Source organism: Pezoporus occidentalis, unplaced genomic scaffold, assembly GCF_034315485.1.
Source record: "Pezoporus occidentalis ecotype Australia unplaced genomic scaffold, CSIRO_AGI_Poc_V1 ctg88, whole genome shotgun sequence".
NCBI classification, from domain to species: Eukaryota; Metazoa; Chordata; class Aves; order Psittaciformes; family Psittacidae; genus Pezoporus; species Pezoporus occidentalis.
Window position 1 is genome coordinate 1,375,721 of NW_026916242.1, and position 13,689 is coordinate 1,389,409.

At 38.2% G+C, this 13,689-nt stretch overlaps 1 protein-coding gene across 7 annotated transcripts in view; it reads right to left on the reverse strand.

Annotated features, from left to right (window-relative positions):
* Positions 1–13,689, reverse strand: part of MYO3B (myosin IIIB) — a 207,580-nt gene that overhangs the window by 55,832 nt on the left and 138,059 nt on the right. For all 7 annotated transcript variants that reach the window (XM_062604656.1, XM_062604653.1, XM_062604655.1 and 4 more), the window contains 3 exons: positions 6,822–6,933; positions 5,715–5,877; positions 4,930–5,010 (listed from right to left, as the gene is read on the reverse strand). In XM_062604656.1, coding sequence (XP_062460640.1) covers positions 4,930–5,010; positions 5,715–5,877; positions 6,822–6,933 — 356 coding nt within the window. The remainder of the gene's footprint in view (positions 1–4,929; positions 5,011–5,714; positions 5,878–6,821; positions 6,934–13,689) is intronic.

Consider the following 13,689-nt stretch of genomic DNA (forward strand, 5'->3'; position numbering starts at 1 on the left):
ATAGGACCTCATACTTCAAAAAAGTAAGACCTTCCCACTTTTCCTAACATGTTCCCTGCAGATGAGCAGCAGGCTTTTAATGGTTACTAGAGATAAACACTAACAGTAAAGAATTACTGGATGCCCTCAGCTAGCACAGAACACGAAGAGACAGAAGAGTAAAGTTAACCAGAGCTGTATAAACCAGCCTGGTTTACCCTGAATGTGAAATCAAGATAACAGAATGAGTCAGTTCAGCTGTCATTCAGAAAAACACATCTCTTCAATGGTTCTTACACTGACAATGTAATTAAAAGGGAAAAAAAAAAAGATATAAAAAGGGTAAAATCGGATCTGTGACTTAATGGTTGTTATTTTCAGGAAAATAAAAATATTTTTAGATATATTTATAAAGTGCTTAGAAGTTTTTGGAACATTTTACTCATATAATTCTTAGATCTATATAACAGTATTAGCTCAATACATGTACGCACACGTGCACAATGATATAAATAGACAGATAAATATAGGGTTTTCAAGAAATATTTCCTTGCCTTCTACTGAAGCCAGTGTTAAACCTTTGTTGTTAAAAATCCTGAAGGTAACAATTTTATTAAAAGCTGACATTTCTTGTAAATGTAAAATAGTAAATTACAGCTGTTCTCTCACCCTCTGTTTTTATTATTATTATAATGGAGTAAATTTTGCTAGAAGCACATGTTAGAGAAATGTAAATAGTGAGCAAACCTGTATGGGCAGAAGTTACAGAAAGCAAGTAATTCACAAAGGATTTCCTTCATCTGGTTTCCTTCTGAACATCCATCACTTTTTATATATATTAAAAAAAACCCAAACAAACAACAAACCCAAATCTTGAGTTCTTGATAAAGAATTTTCCAATACAACATGACATATGGTGAGTGTGTGAGCACGTGTTGGAGGAGGAGATGGTGGCTCAATGGATTAGTCATTTGCCTTTCACCTCTGGAAGCATAGTTAAACTCAGTCCTGACCAGAGCTGCACAGTATATTCCAGATGGCTAAAGTGGGCCTAATTAAAATGAATTCAGTGATGTCACCTTGGATCTAAGTGAATCGCATGCACCACTCATTTGGCATTTTGGCAACATCAGTTCACAAACGAAATAACCAGATTAAAATCCTCCTGTAAGTCTTTTGGGACGACAGCCACACTGCATGGAAATACATGTTATCAGAACTGGAAAACATACTTTTATAATTGTATTATCTGTTGTTTTAAATTCTTATTAATGCATTCTTCTAATACAAAGAAATAACAAATGAGTCTTGCATGCGAGGTAAATCAGTGCAGCAACATTTCAGTCAGATGATTCAGTGGATATACACTGATTTAAACCAGCTGTGTATGTAGCAACGTAATTTAAAAAAAAGATTATTTTAACAAAATATTTTCCTTTATGTAGACTAAAATCAAAACAATACAAATCCAAATTATAAAGAAATACTCAGAAGTGCAAAGTATTGTTAACTCAAACATTTCACACAAAATCATTCTTTACAATTCACCTCCAAGCTAAAAATTAGAGTTTTCTGACCTTCACAGATTGGGAAAATGTGACTGGAAGAAGCAGGAAAGACCTTGTGTGCCCTATCTACCATTTTTGCCATGAGTCTAAGAACATCTGTGTATTCTGAGGACCTGTGATATAAATACGCTGAAGTAGGGTAGCTTTTTCTTCCCCATCTATTTTAAATTCACAAATATTTTGTTTGCTAGCAAGGGTGTTTTCCCCCATCTGAAAGAATGACTTTTTTTCATGTAAAACACTCAGGAATTGTATCCTCATGTATATTGTGAGGGTTGTTTTTTTCATAAGTTTGTTTTTTCTTCCAACATTTCTTCAATGGATAGTGAACTGCTGGGCCCACAGAGATCTCCAGACCACCAGCTCATGTATTTGAAAGGCATCTGTTTATTTTTAAAATGCAAATGCAGTCTACCTCAAAGACTGACTTGCAAGAAATGAACAATCTGAACAAGTCAAGAGGTTTCCAATCAGGAGCTGTGTTCCTCCTTTATATCAGGCTATGATCACTTGCTGTCAAAACCACTTAAACAATATCCTGGAATCTGAATGAAGTCCCCCCACAATTAAAATGAGCAGGATAATCCTGCAAGAATTATTCAGGCAAATCATTTTTCACACAGTTTAAAGTAATGATAAGGTCATTTACAAAAGAAATCAGCGCCTTTGAAATGCTGACTTGTAGACAGAGGACTGCCTGGAGGAGGGCCATAGATAACAGTGAAGACTGGCCTCCTAACACTACCCTTGCAGTCTTTGGAACTGATTCTGATGAAGAGAAGGCCCAATAAGGTTAATACCCCTACTTTGATCTCTGTCAAAGCGTACCAGCAAGAATTAATTTACATTTCAGATGAAAAAGGTTGACAGCATGAAAAGGCATCTTGTTTCTGGTATGTGAATGTGCTGTAATAGATCGGGAATTCTGAAAGGAAGTTCTGAGGAAGCTAAAGGGATAAGCCGAGCGGCTGCTTTTATTGGGAAAGAGATGAAAGGAAAACAAATTTCAATATGCGCTGTTCTGTAGAAACATGTAAGCCAAATGCTTCCTAAATTTCAAGGCCTGCTTGGGCAGGGGGCGAGGGGGAAGGGAAAGAAGAGGGAAGTACATATATTTTAATTGTACGGTTTTGCTAATGTCTGGATGACAAATGCAAACAATCCATCTCACTGCCTGAAAAGGCTCATTAAAAAATTAATACAAAGGTGGTCATACTCAATTTTACTGAAAAGCTGCCTGAACTACACACTCACATTATAAGATGTGCAGGGAAGAGAGATTTGGAGTTGCCTTTGCCTCAGCGTCACTAGGCACTTGGACAATGTAATGTAATGTAAACAACAGAAAGACTGTCAAGGTGTTTTAAAACCTGGAAAACGGTGGCTATCATTAGCAAGCATGAACTTTGATTTGAAACACAAAATAATTAGCACGGAGAGAAGAGAAAATGTTGCACAAGAAGAATTTTCAAATAAGAAGTCCTAGACACAGGTTTCCAAAGGCAGACAGAAATGTGTTGAGGATTATTACCTTACTCCTTTGAATGCAGCACCAAAGATAGGAGGGGCAGACAGCCTAATTAATATGAAGGTGCACTGTGTCACTCTTAACCGTATATTCCTAATGTTATTCACCCAGACTGACACCAGAACTGTCAAGTGCTAGGTTACAAAGGAAGACAACATGTGCGCTGGTAGGAAGAGTGCTAATAGCATTCCTCCAGCATTAGGTCCACAGAGCTCAACAGAAGTGTCCAAATTCAAGGTTATGTGTACACTCTCACTGCTTCTGCTCTGCCATGTTCAACGCAGCATCTGAGATGGCAGGAAGGAACACAGAGCTCAATCTCTCCCATGTGTGCAAACAGCAGAATAGATCAGTCACTTTCTCTGAAGAGCTAGTAATGAGCATGCATCTCCTACTCACCCAAGAAAAACTCTGCATGAAACTCCAAGGCAGAATGTCCCCCACACTCTCCAGGTAATACTGCTACACACCAGCTTTCTACTGAAACTGGGTAACTCTCCTCTTAAGGAACTAGTAATAGTGGGATAGTGACGGGTCAACTGCTTCACTTTCCTTTTTATGGCAAAGGGTTGTTGTAAGTCAGGAAATCAATGTTCCGGTATGGCCAAGTCTAAATGTAGCAAATACTCCAGAAAACAGTTGCAGGGGGTACTTTAAAATCTACTCTTTCTGCTATCATGAAAACAACAGAAAATGACAACACAAAGGGGAGAAAGCACTTATGCAGTCCTTCAATGCTTGTTGCAATGGGAGAAAAGAATTCTCCTTGACAGTTCTTCATTTAATAGAATATTCTGCATTTAATCCTACAGCCATGGTTCATGACTCCACAGAAGAGTATGCATGCAAAGCTATAAATTGTTACTTTATCCTAGTGATACTCTGTTCCTTTCTGTAATTAGTCTGGTATTCTGTTTCTTCAAAAGGTCACAGCAGAGCTTGATTTTAGAGTAGCAAACGCAGACAAAAAGAAAACAAATTAATTTACTGAAAATAGTTTGAGAACAAATCAAAAGAATATTCAGAACACACCTTTTTCAGACTGACTTTAGTCTCTAGGATACAGAACTGAGAGGTGACAAAGCTTAAGGAAATATATCACAGACAGCTGGTAGAATAAATAAGGTACTTTGGTTTATCTGTAAACACATTTGTTACAACTCATTTTTGAGCGGCTACAGTCCTTCAACCTGGGATTGGACAGGAAAAGTGTATTACACTGCATTATATGGAGGTTGCTTCATACTAACAGCATCTGAAAACACTATTGAGATCACAGCACTGCTTCCTAGATTTCTGTGCCATATGGTACCTCGCACTCTACTAGAGACCTACACAGCCCTATGGGCCTGTTCCTCCAGTAATCTCTTTAAAGTTTATTCAAATTCATATTGATATGGCTGCATAGGAGCCTGGCAGAGAGTCAAAAGATTGGCCAAAGCTGGCAAACCCCACATGCAGTCAAAACAAAAACCTGTCAACCTGCCAAGATGAGGGCTGACACAAAGACAGAGAAATGCATGTCCAGCACCAACATCCACAATCACAGTCAAAACAAACCAGTGCTTCATACCAGCTCTATGTATAGTTGAATCACACTGACTGTGCTCAGAAGAATCTTAAAGAATTAACTCAACAGCTTTTAATCAGTATGTTTTGCTTCGAGAGAAGTAATTACAAAAAGCCTTAAGTGCCTGATACCTGTCACTGGTGTCATTTCGCACTGAAGAACAAAGGATAAGAAGTAATGCTTGTGATAGCTTTTGTTTGGACTGTATAATATTTCTCTTGGCTATAAACACCAACACATGAAATCAGAATAGGTGTTGGCAATTGAAATGATGTTTTAATTACCTGCTTGAATATGTATAGCAGCATCAGTTCTTCTGTTCCTTATTTCCTTGTACTTCCTGCGAGCTTCATATCCTCTCCAGGCTAAAAATACAAAACCATGTGCTGGAAATTACATTTATTTAAGGAAGTGCTACAGAGTCTACAGAGTCAGAGATGTGCTGAAACTTTCATCCCTCCTGCCATAACCACTTCATCCCCCACCCCCAATACCTCTTCCCCACCCACCCACATGTTGAACTCTGGGTTCACGACTGCAGTATTCACATCCCCATAACTTCAAACACTGCTTCACTCATCCAAATTTTAATTGTCACCATGTGCTCACTGATGTCCTAACCCAAAAGGCAAAGGTGCATGATCATGTCAGCACAAGAACTTCCCTCCTCACACAGCTCCCCAAATTGGATATAAGGAAGCCTCTTGGGCCCACGCCATGACGTATGTTACCTGGAATTTTGGTATACATGGGGGCAGGAGGAGCATGCTGCTGCATTAATTTATGTGCTGCATGCTAGCATAGACACACCTAACAATATTTTAATTTTGTGCAGAGGCATCACACTCAAAATACTAAAATATTTAAATAAAGACATTACCAAATACTAAGATGACACCTTAGAAGTAAATCAATAATATTTGCATCAATTAGCTGATTGGAGGTGCAAAAGCACCTCCAGTTATTTTGATTTCATAATAAACTATTATGAATGAATAAATAATGTACATGAAATTTAACAGCTTGAAATGCAAAAACACTGAATGAAATAGGGAATGTGAACATTTACCTGACTGTATGGTAACAGCACTATTTTCTCTTTTCTCTTTGACTTTCTTGTACCTCCTTGCTCCAAGCCATCCCTTGATATAGGCTTGCATGACCACCACCCTTCCTGTAACTTCTCGCAGGAACAAATTCAACTGTTCTATATGGTAATACTTTAGAAAAACCTGAAATGGAACAAAAAAAAAAAAAAAAAGAAAAATAAATTCAGTATTACATGCAGGCAGTAACATAACCTCTTGTATTCTGCATTTTCTTTAGTCTTACCTCAGCTTATTTTAGGGCACCATTGCTGAGAAAACTGGTAAAATACTGGTTGCTAATATCACAGCAATCTTGTGAATCAAATACTCGCTCTCAGTGTGCTTGTAGAATTTCATTATTTCACTGATTATAATCAACCCATTGCAAAATAAATCACATGTTTACCCCCTTTAAAAAGTAAAAAAGAAGGGGGGGATTTTTTCAAGTATCAACAATTTTGAAATGTAGCCTTTCTTGACAGTGGGAAGATAAATCCTGGATTGAATTTGGTTTTAGACATAATAATGAAGCATTATACTTCAGATGGCAAATCCTACGTGTGCTTACATACACTTTATCTGGGTCTTGATCAGGAAAATTCTCCTTGTTTTTCCTTTGTGCACTGTAAAACAACTCAAGACACTGTGTAACATCCTTTTTACAGAAGTCATCCAGTCCATTTTAAACCATGAACAAAGGCTCTTAATAGAGTCAGAAGGATCTTCCCTGAAACTCCACAAATGGATGATGTACTAACCAGGCTCACAGGATGCGCCAGAGTGTGACGTTTCAGTCACGCCATAATTAAGAGCAGGAAGAATTTCAAGGAGGCACTACCTCAGCAGGCACTGACAGATATACTTTCCTTATCTAGTTAGCCAGGTGCAGAATGCCCTTTGGGGAAGTACCCAATGCAACCCTCCTCTTGCCACACCAACTCAGCTATCTTGAGAGCACACCTCCATAACCCAGGAGGCTAACTGGAGCAAATTCCTTGCTCTTCTGTTCATGCAGTACTTTTCAAACCATTATTAGGCATGTTTTGCTAAAAGGATACTATCCTTGAGAAAATGTTAGCATCCCCTACCTTGGTTTTCCCAAGAATCCAGTTGTCTAATTTAGATTTCTCCAAAATGGCAAGACAGTTTTCTCTGCTACCAAGGGGAGTCTCGTGTGCCTTGAATGCAAGGTAATAATACCTGTAAAACCAATGACAAAGAAAGAATTGACTTGACAATCAGGATGTTCTTTCACTGTCCTGCTCCATCTCAGAGCCACATATCTATAACTAATAGACCAAAGTTACCCTTATACTCAGTCCTCTTCATAAACCATGACACAGCTGTCACAAATGGGTATTTGAGCATATGAATGACATAGGAAAATAGGTGGTACAATAGTGGTAACAAGAATCTGGTGCATTCTAGAATTCCTGAGTTGGTTTAATCATCCAGAAAGGTCTTTCACAAGCCAGTGCAACTTAGGATTGCTCTGAAATTTTCAGGTGAACATATGAATGAATGACAGGAAGTGGGAAAAGTGCTAGAAATTGAAGTAATAGAAATGAAGGCAAAAATGAAACCTTTTGCGTAACATGTAAAACATACACTGGCACAGTTACATCTCACTGTAAGCCTGCAAGTTCCGTTGAATAAGAATGTGCTCCCTGAGGTGTTCAATGAGCTCTTACAGATTTCTGAGTGGGAGAAAAGTCAAATGCTAGCACTAAAGAAAGAGAAAAGCACCAGAAGTACTTTATTCATGACCTGATGCCTGTTTCTTATGAGAAATGCCCAAAAAGGAATTTCAGAATCTTTCAGTATTTTAGTTACTCGTATCTGTCATTTTTCACAAAGGAATTTAAATGTCCTTGATATTCTTTGAGAGCATAAATCCACATAAGAAGTCCAAGGCTCTTAAGTTTGTAACAAGATCACTCCCATCAACAGAAGTTGGGGTAGCTTCCCATTTTCAGTGTGCTTGATAGGAAGGCTGAGGATGCTCAGTCATTGAAGATAAAGGCCAGCTCCAGCAGGGTAGGCAGAACAATGATAGAGTGATACTGACTCATTATTGAGGCTGAAAGGCAGACACTGAATAAAGATTAGTTTATAGTAAAAGCAACTCTCATATCAATCTTCATTTACAGATAGCAAGATGCTCAGACTGCATGAATACCTACTTGTTTCACACCTCCAGAAGAAGTCATATATATTTGCAGTTAAAACAATTTGCATTGCTATCACTGCAGCAAGGATTTTATCAGTGCTGATGGTTAAGCAAAACTAGCAGCTACTTTAAAAGAGAAAACAAGTTAATTACTCCTCACATGAATGTTATAAATTTTTTTACTCACTAGGATTTATGTTGTTGGGATTAAGTTTGTAGACTCATTAGGCATGATGTCTTTTTTCTGTTTGATTCAGATAAACAATTGGAAAGATTATGATCAATTTTAGTGGCCTTTGGAGAAGGCCCATACTAAACAACATTGACTTTTCTTTTATCCACATTCCCTTGCAAAGAACAGCCATTAACAATTATGTGAAAAAACATTATTGTGCAAACAGTTAATGCAAACATGTTTAAACTGAATGAAGAATAAATGGACCAATCCCTACCTGAAAAGCCACGATGCATTAATGAAGAATTTAAGTGAGTCAAGGGCAACAAGAAAAGCTTCTACTGGTATATCGGTGATAAAAGGAAGGAAACAAGAGACCTGATCCCCTGGCATGTGGGGAAGAACAACGTACTCACTGACATTTTGTCTCAGTCTTCACTGGCAAGTGCTCCAGCCACACCACCCAAGCTGCAGAAGGCAGGGACTGGGAGAGCAAAAGACCACCTACTGCAGGAGAAAATTAGGTTTAAGAACATCTAAGGAACCTGAAGTGCACAAGTCCATGCGACCTCATGAGATGCATCTGCGAGTCCTGAGGGAACTGGCAGATGAATTTGCAAAGCCACTATCCATCATATTTGAGAAGTTGTGGCAGTCCAGACAGTTCCCACTGAGGAGAAAATGGGAAACTGAACCCCCATTTTAACAAGGGAAAGAAGGAAGATCTGGTAAACTACAGGCCAGTCAGTGTTACCTCGGTGCCTGGCAAGGTCATGGAGCAGATCCTCATGGAAACTATGCTAAAGCACATGGACAATAAGGTGACTGTTGACCATGTGATTTCACTAAGGGCAAAAGGTGCTTGACAAATTTGGTGACCTTCTATGACAATGTTGGTGACAGTGTTGGTGGATAAATGGAAGAGGGACTGCTGTCATCTACCTGGACCTATGCAAAGCATTTGACACTGTCTTGCACAACATCCTTGTCTCTAAACTGGAGAGACATGGACTGCTCAGTGGATAAGGAACTGACCTTATCCAAGGATGGTCACATTCAAAAAGGCAGTCAACGGCACAATGTCCAAGTGGAGACCAGTGATCTAAATGATTTTTAAGGTCCCTTCCAAGCCAAATCATTCTACAATTATAAGTACTTGCAAAAAATTATGTTAAGTAACAGCAAGAATATGTTCCAGTTAGTTTACAAATTGAAGGTTGTTTTAGCACAAATACACTGTTAGATGGTAGCAACTGTCACCGCAGCTCTCATTTATGAGTTGCTATGTGTTGTCTTGGCTTTTATTAAGTTATACTTCTACAGGTACTAATCTATTTATATTGTGTTTGAGAGAAACTGGCAGGTTGAGCAAACCATTCTCCTAATCATTAACATGGGAAAGAGCCATCAGATGTTCTTTAAAACAAAGATAAGAATATGACCAGTGAACCTCAAAGACAGATTCCTCTGTGGCCACATAGGAGTAAGAAAATCTCCCGCCTCATACTAAACAAATATGAAGAACCAATTAGAAAGAATGAAATAGTGCAAGACATTAATTTTTTTAATCAGGAGAACATGATTTTGAAATATTAGCTCCAGTTAATCTCTAGATATCAGCTCCAGTTGTCACAAGAAAGAAAAAAAGAACCACTAAAATAGTCAATGAAGATCAAAGGGGAACAAAACGACATCTGAAGGCAGAAGCACTGGAATCAGTCCTGGACCAAGACGTAGCTATTCACCAAGTGGATATGTTGCCCACTCTGAATAAAGATAGGAAATTATGTATTACTGAGTTATTTTTAAGGCAGTAACTTTCTCAACAATATGATACTGCAAATTCTTTAGCCAAGTCTTCCAAAATAATGAGAGTCATACCATTCAGTAGGTATGGAGAAACATGGTGTATTTAAAAGAAAAAAGTATGTTTCCTCCAACTTATGACTGAACTTAATAATGTGAGTTTTCGCAAGACAAATGGTATTATGAGTTACAATAATAAACTTCAGCTTTCAAATATACATATCACAATTTGTGCTAGCATGCAATTTCAACAAATAACTTGACAGATACATCAGGGAAGATGCACCAATAGTAAATTGCTGCTTGCTTCAAAAGCCAGTTCAGACAGCCTTGTTCTTTACACATGTATGCAACTTAAGCAGTTCCTTTCCTTAGAAGGAAAGAATGATTCAAGTGAGTGATCATACCAGTTTTCTGGTTGTCATACATCTTTTAAGGCATGCTGTAGTTGAGAATTTTAAAACAACAGAACAGTTTTTAGATGGCACTGATGCAATAAAATAGTCAAGGAGGATCTCATAATTTTTAAATCTTCCTATTTTATCAATGGCATTCTAGCTGCTGAGAAGTTGATTTCTTATTTGTGACAAATACCTGACTAAAAAGTATTTTTAAGCTATGTAATTCCCACGTCTGACCACACCATTTTTGTTTATGACTAAATTCAGTATCTTTCAAATGTAGTACCTTCGCCATTAGCTCTCCTTCATGATCTAGAATGTAGTTGCTTTCGCTACTCAGAAAAACCCCACAAAAACATCTTCTTTTCTTATCAAATCCTTTATCAAATTTTTCCTAATATTCAGTCTAAACCTCACCTGGCACAGCTTGAGACCGTGACCTCTTCTCCTATAACTTGTTACTTGGAAGAAGAGACTAACACTCACCTTGCCCTATTCTCCCTTCAGGTAGTTGTAGAGAGTGATAAGATTCCCCCCGAGCCTTCTCTTCTTCAGACAAAAACAATCCCAGTTCCCTCAGCTGTTCCTCATAAGACATGTGCTCTAGACCCTTGATCCTTCATGCACTGTTTCATAAACATGCACACGATTGTGCAAAACCAGGTTATTTTCTTGGGTTACAAATCGTGCTTCTAGGTGTGACACATACTCCTCTATGTGTTTCCTAAAAGTACTTGACTAATCAGATTCTCAGTGGCAGTAAGACTTGTAAGAGAAAAATAATTTACCCTCAAAATAACTGACTTCTCAGAGCTGATGAAACTCTGGAATTACGCATTTCTTAACTAGTGGTTCTTACACTGTACTACAAACTATCCTTCATGGACACGAATAGTATTCTAGACAAAACATAAAAAATGGGATTCACTGTACTTAGTAGTCATTAGGCATAAAACAAAATAGTTGAAAGCTGAATTTATCCCCAGATCAACAATTGCAAAACTAGGACATGCAGAATTAAGGTTAAACATTACAGACATGCAAGATACAGAAAACTTCATGATGCTATGAATTAACTATCTGATTATGGCCAAGGCATTTTAGTTTTGGTAGTTTTAGATTAGATATACTGATTGTAAACAAATGGCTCAATTTCTCTTCCTTCCTTAAACGGTGAACTCTGGAGCTGTTCAATAAATGTATTTAAATAGCACTATTAACACTATTAATAACACCAGTCTCTCTTACTGAAGTTGCCTTCGCATTCCAGACTCAAAGGCAGCATCAATTCTACTTTTACTCAACTTACTCAAAAAAAGTAATGATTAACCCTTTTGCTCTTTAAAGCAAATCTTTGTACTAAAACATACTTGCCTAAGGTGGAGAATGGATAATAATATGTGAAAACATGAGGTACAAGAGGGCAAAATCCCTTTTTAGCCAGACCCCCAGCAATAGCAGCAAGATTCTCAACCTTCCAAAAGAAGTTTTCTCCTTCTCAGCCGGAGAGTTGGAAAGTTTAACTCCCCCCCAGTGTTTTTAGCACTGAAAGAGCCATTAAATAACTTTCAAAAATTCCTAATTTGTATTGGTCGTATATCACCTCTTCTAGAAACTTTCACATTTGAGCTCATACAACTAATTGCATTTGACTCTATATTGAGAGTATGAATGAAAAAAATTAAATGAAAAGCCAAAAAACATCAAGGATACTGTTGAAATTCAGTAACAGATACCTAACGCTTATGCTGCAAATCATCAGATAAATACAGAATTACAGAAATACTCTCAGAAAGGCATAATTTGGTCAATTCTGCATATACAATTCATAAGGGATTAGCAGACTTTTCACTCCTAGAGGCTTTCTGTCTTCTCCATCCTGAACCCTTTACCAGTGTTCTGTGACTGACAAGAGTCTACAAAGGATATGTTGAAGGTACAGTAGTTACAGGAACAATAAAAAGACCTGAAGTAATCTTAAAGCCACTGAAACAAATAAGAAACATTTCCACGGATAATAGTAAATATCAAAAGATAGGGGATGTTATAATTTTGTTTCCAGAAACTGCTTAGGGACTTTGCTACAGTGCAGACTCAATGTTAACAGTAAGCTTGCATTAAAAATGATAGAATCACAGAATGGTTTGGGTCGAAAGTGGCCTTAAAAGTTCACCTCGTTCCAACTCCCCTGCCATGAGCAGGGACACCTTTCACTAGACCAGGTTGTTCAAAGGACCATCCAGCCTGGCCTTGGATGCTTCCAGGATGGGGCATCCAAAACTTCTCTGGGCAACCCGTTCCTGTGCCTCACCTCCCTCATAGCAAAGAATTTCTTCCTAATATCTAGTGTAAATTTCCCATCTTTCAGTTCAAAGCCACTACCCCTTTTCTCATCAATACACGCCCTCATAAAAATACATCCTTTTAAAAGATATAATTTCTTTTCTCTGTAGCAAACCTGTTGACTTCTAATTTAATTTAGTGCTTCCTGATTGTGAATAGTAAATACGTCTATCACCACTGAATTTTCAGTGCTAGAAGAAAGCATGTATTGAGGTAATATTTCAAAAGATTTTGCAGTATTTGACCAGTTCTTATTCCACTCAATGCAGAATGTGACCCATTAAGTTCAATATGAGACTGTACATGGTAATGAGAAATGTAACACAGATGGCTCACAGACTGCGTGTACCAAGCCCACCAGCAGTGACCTTATGCAAATTTGCACTGTGAGATTAAAAAAGTACTTGCTGGGATTCCTATTTCAGTAATAGCACTGGTATTGCCATGAGCACATGAGCCCAGTAACATCATCTAGTTAAAGTGGAGTAGGGTAGCACTTCCAGGAAAAGTGTATCCTGTATTCTAATGAAGCACACAGAACTATAATGCAGAACATAAACAAGCAGAGAAAGTGAAAAAATGCAGTTCTTAAACAAAACTTGTAAACTTCTCAATACATTCCTATGTGCTTATGAGGCACTTCAATCTTGACAGCATTTAGCACCATTAGACTCTCAAGTCCCTTGTCTTTTATCCTGGTACCGTATATGCCACATTACATAAAAGGTGTACACAGCTGGGGGATATGCGGTGAGGACACACGTGCATATCACATCATGTCATGTGAAGTTTCAGGGGCCTGGGCACTTGGATATAGTAAGGAGCATCCCATTAAGTGGGATTTTCAGTATAGATCCTGCCTAGAAAGCCCATCTCGGTTAGCTGCTGTGCAGTGTATGCTCACTATGCAGCTCCACGAGCCAGGCACACCTGGCTGCTGATGCGATTAATAACCTGTGTCTAAAACCTAGGAGACCTGCCGCCTGAGAAAGGAATCTTGCTGCTTCAAAGCAAACAAGTAAGACACATGATGGCATGGGGCACGAGACAATGCCAATGGA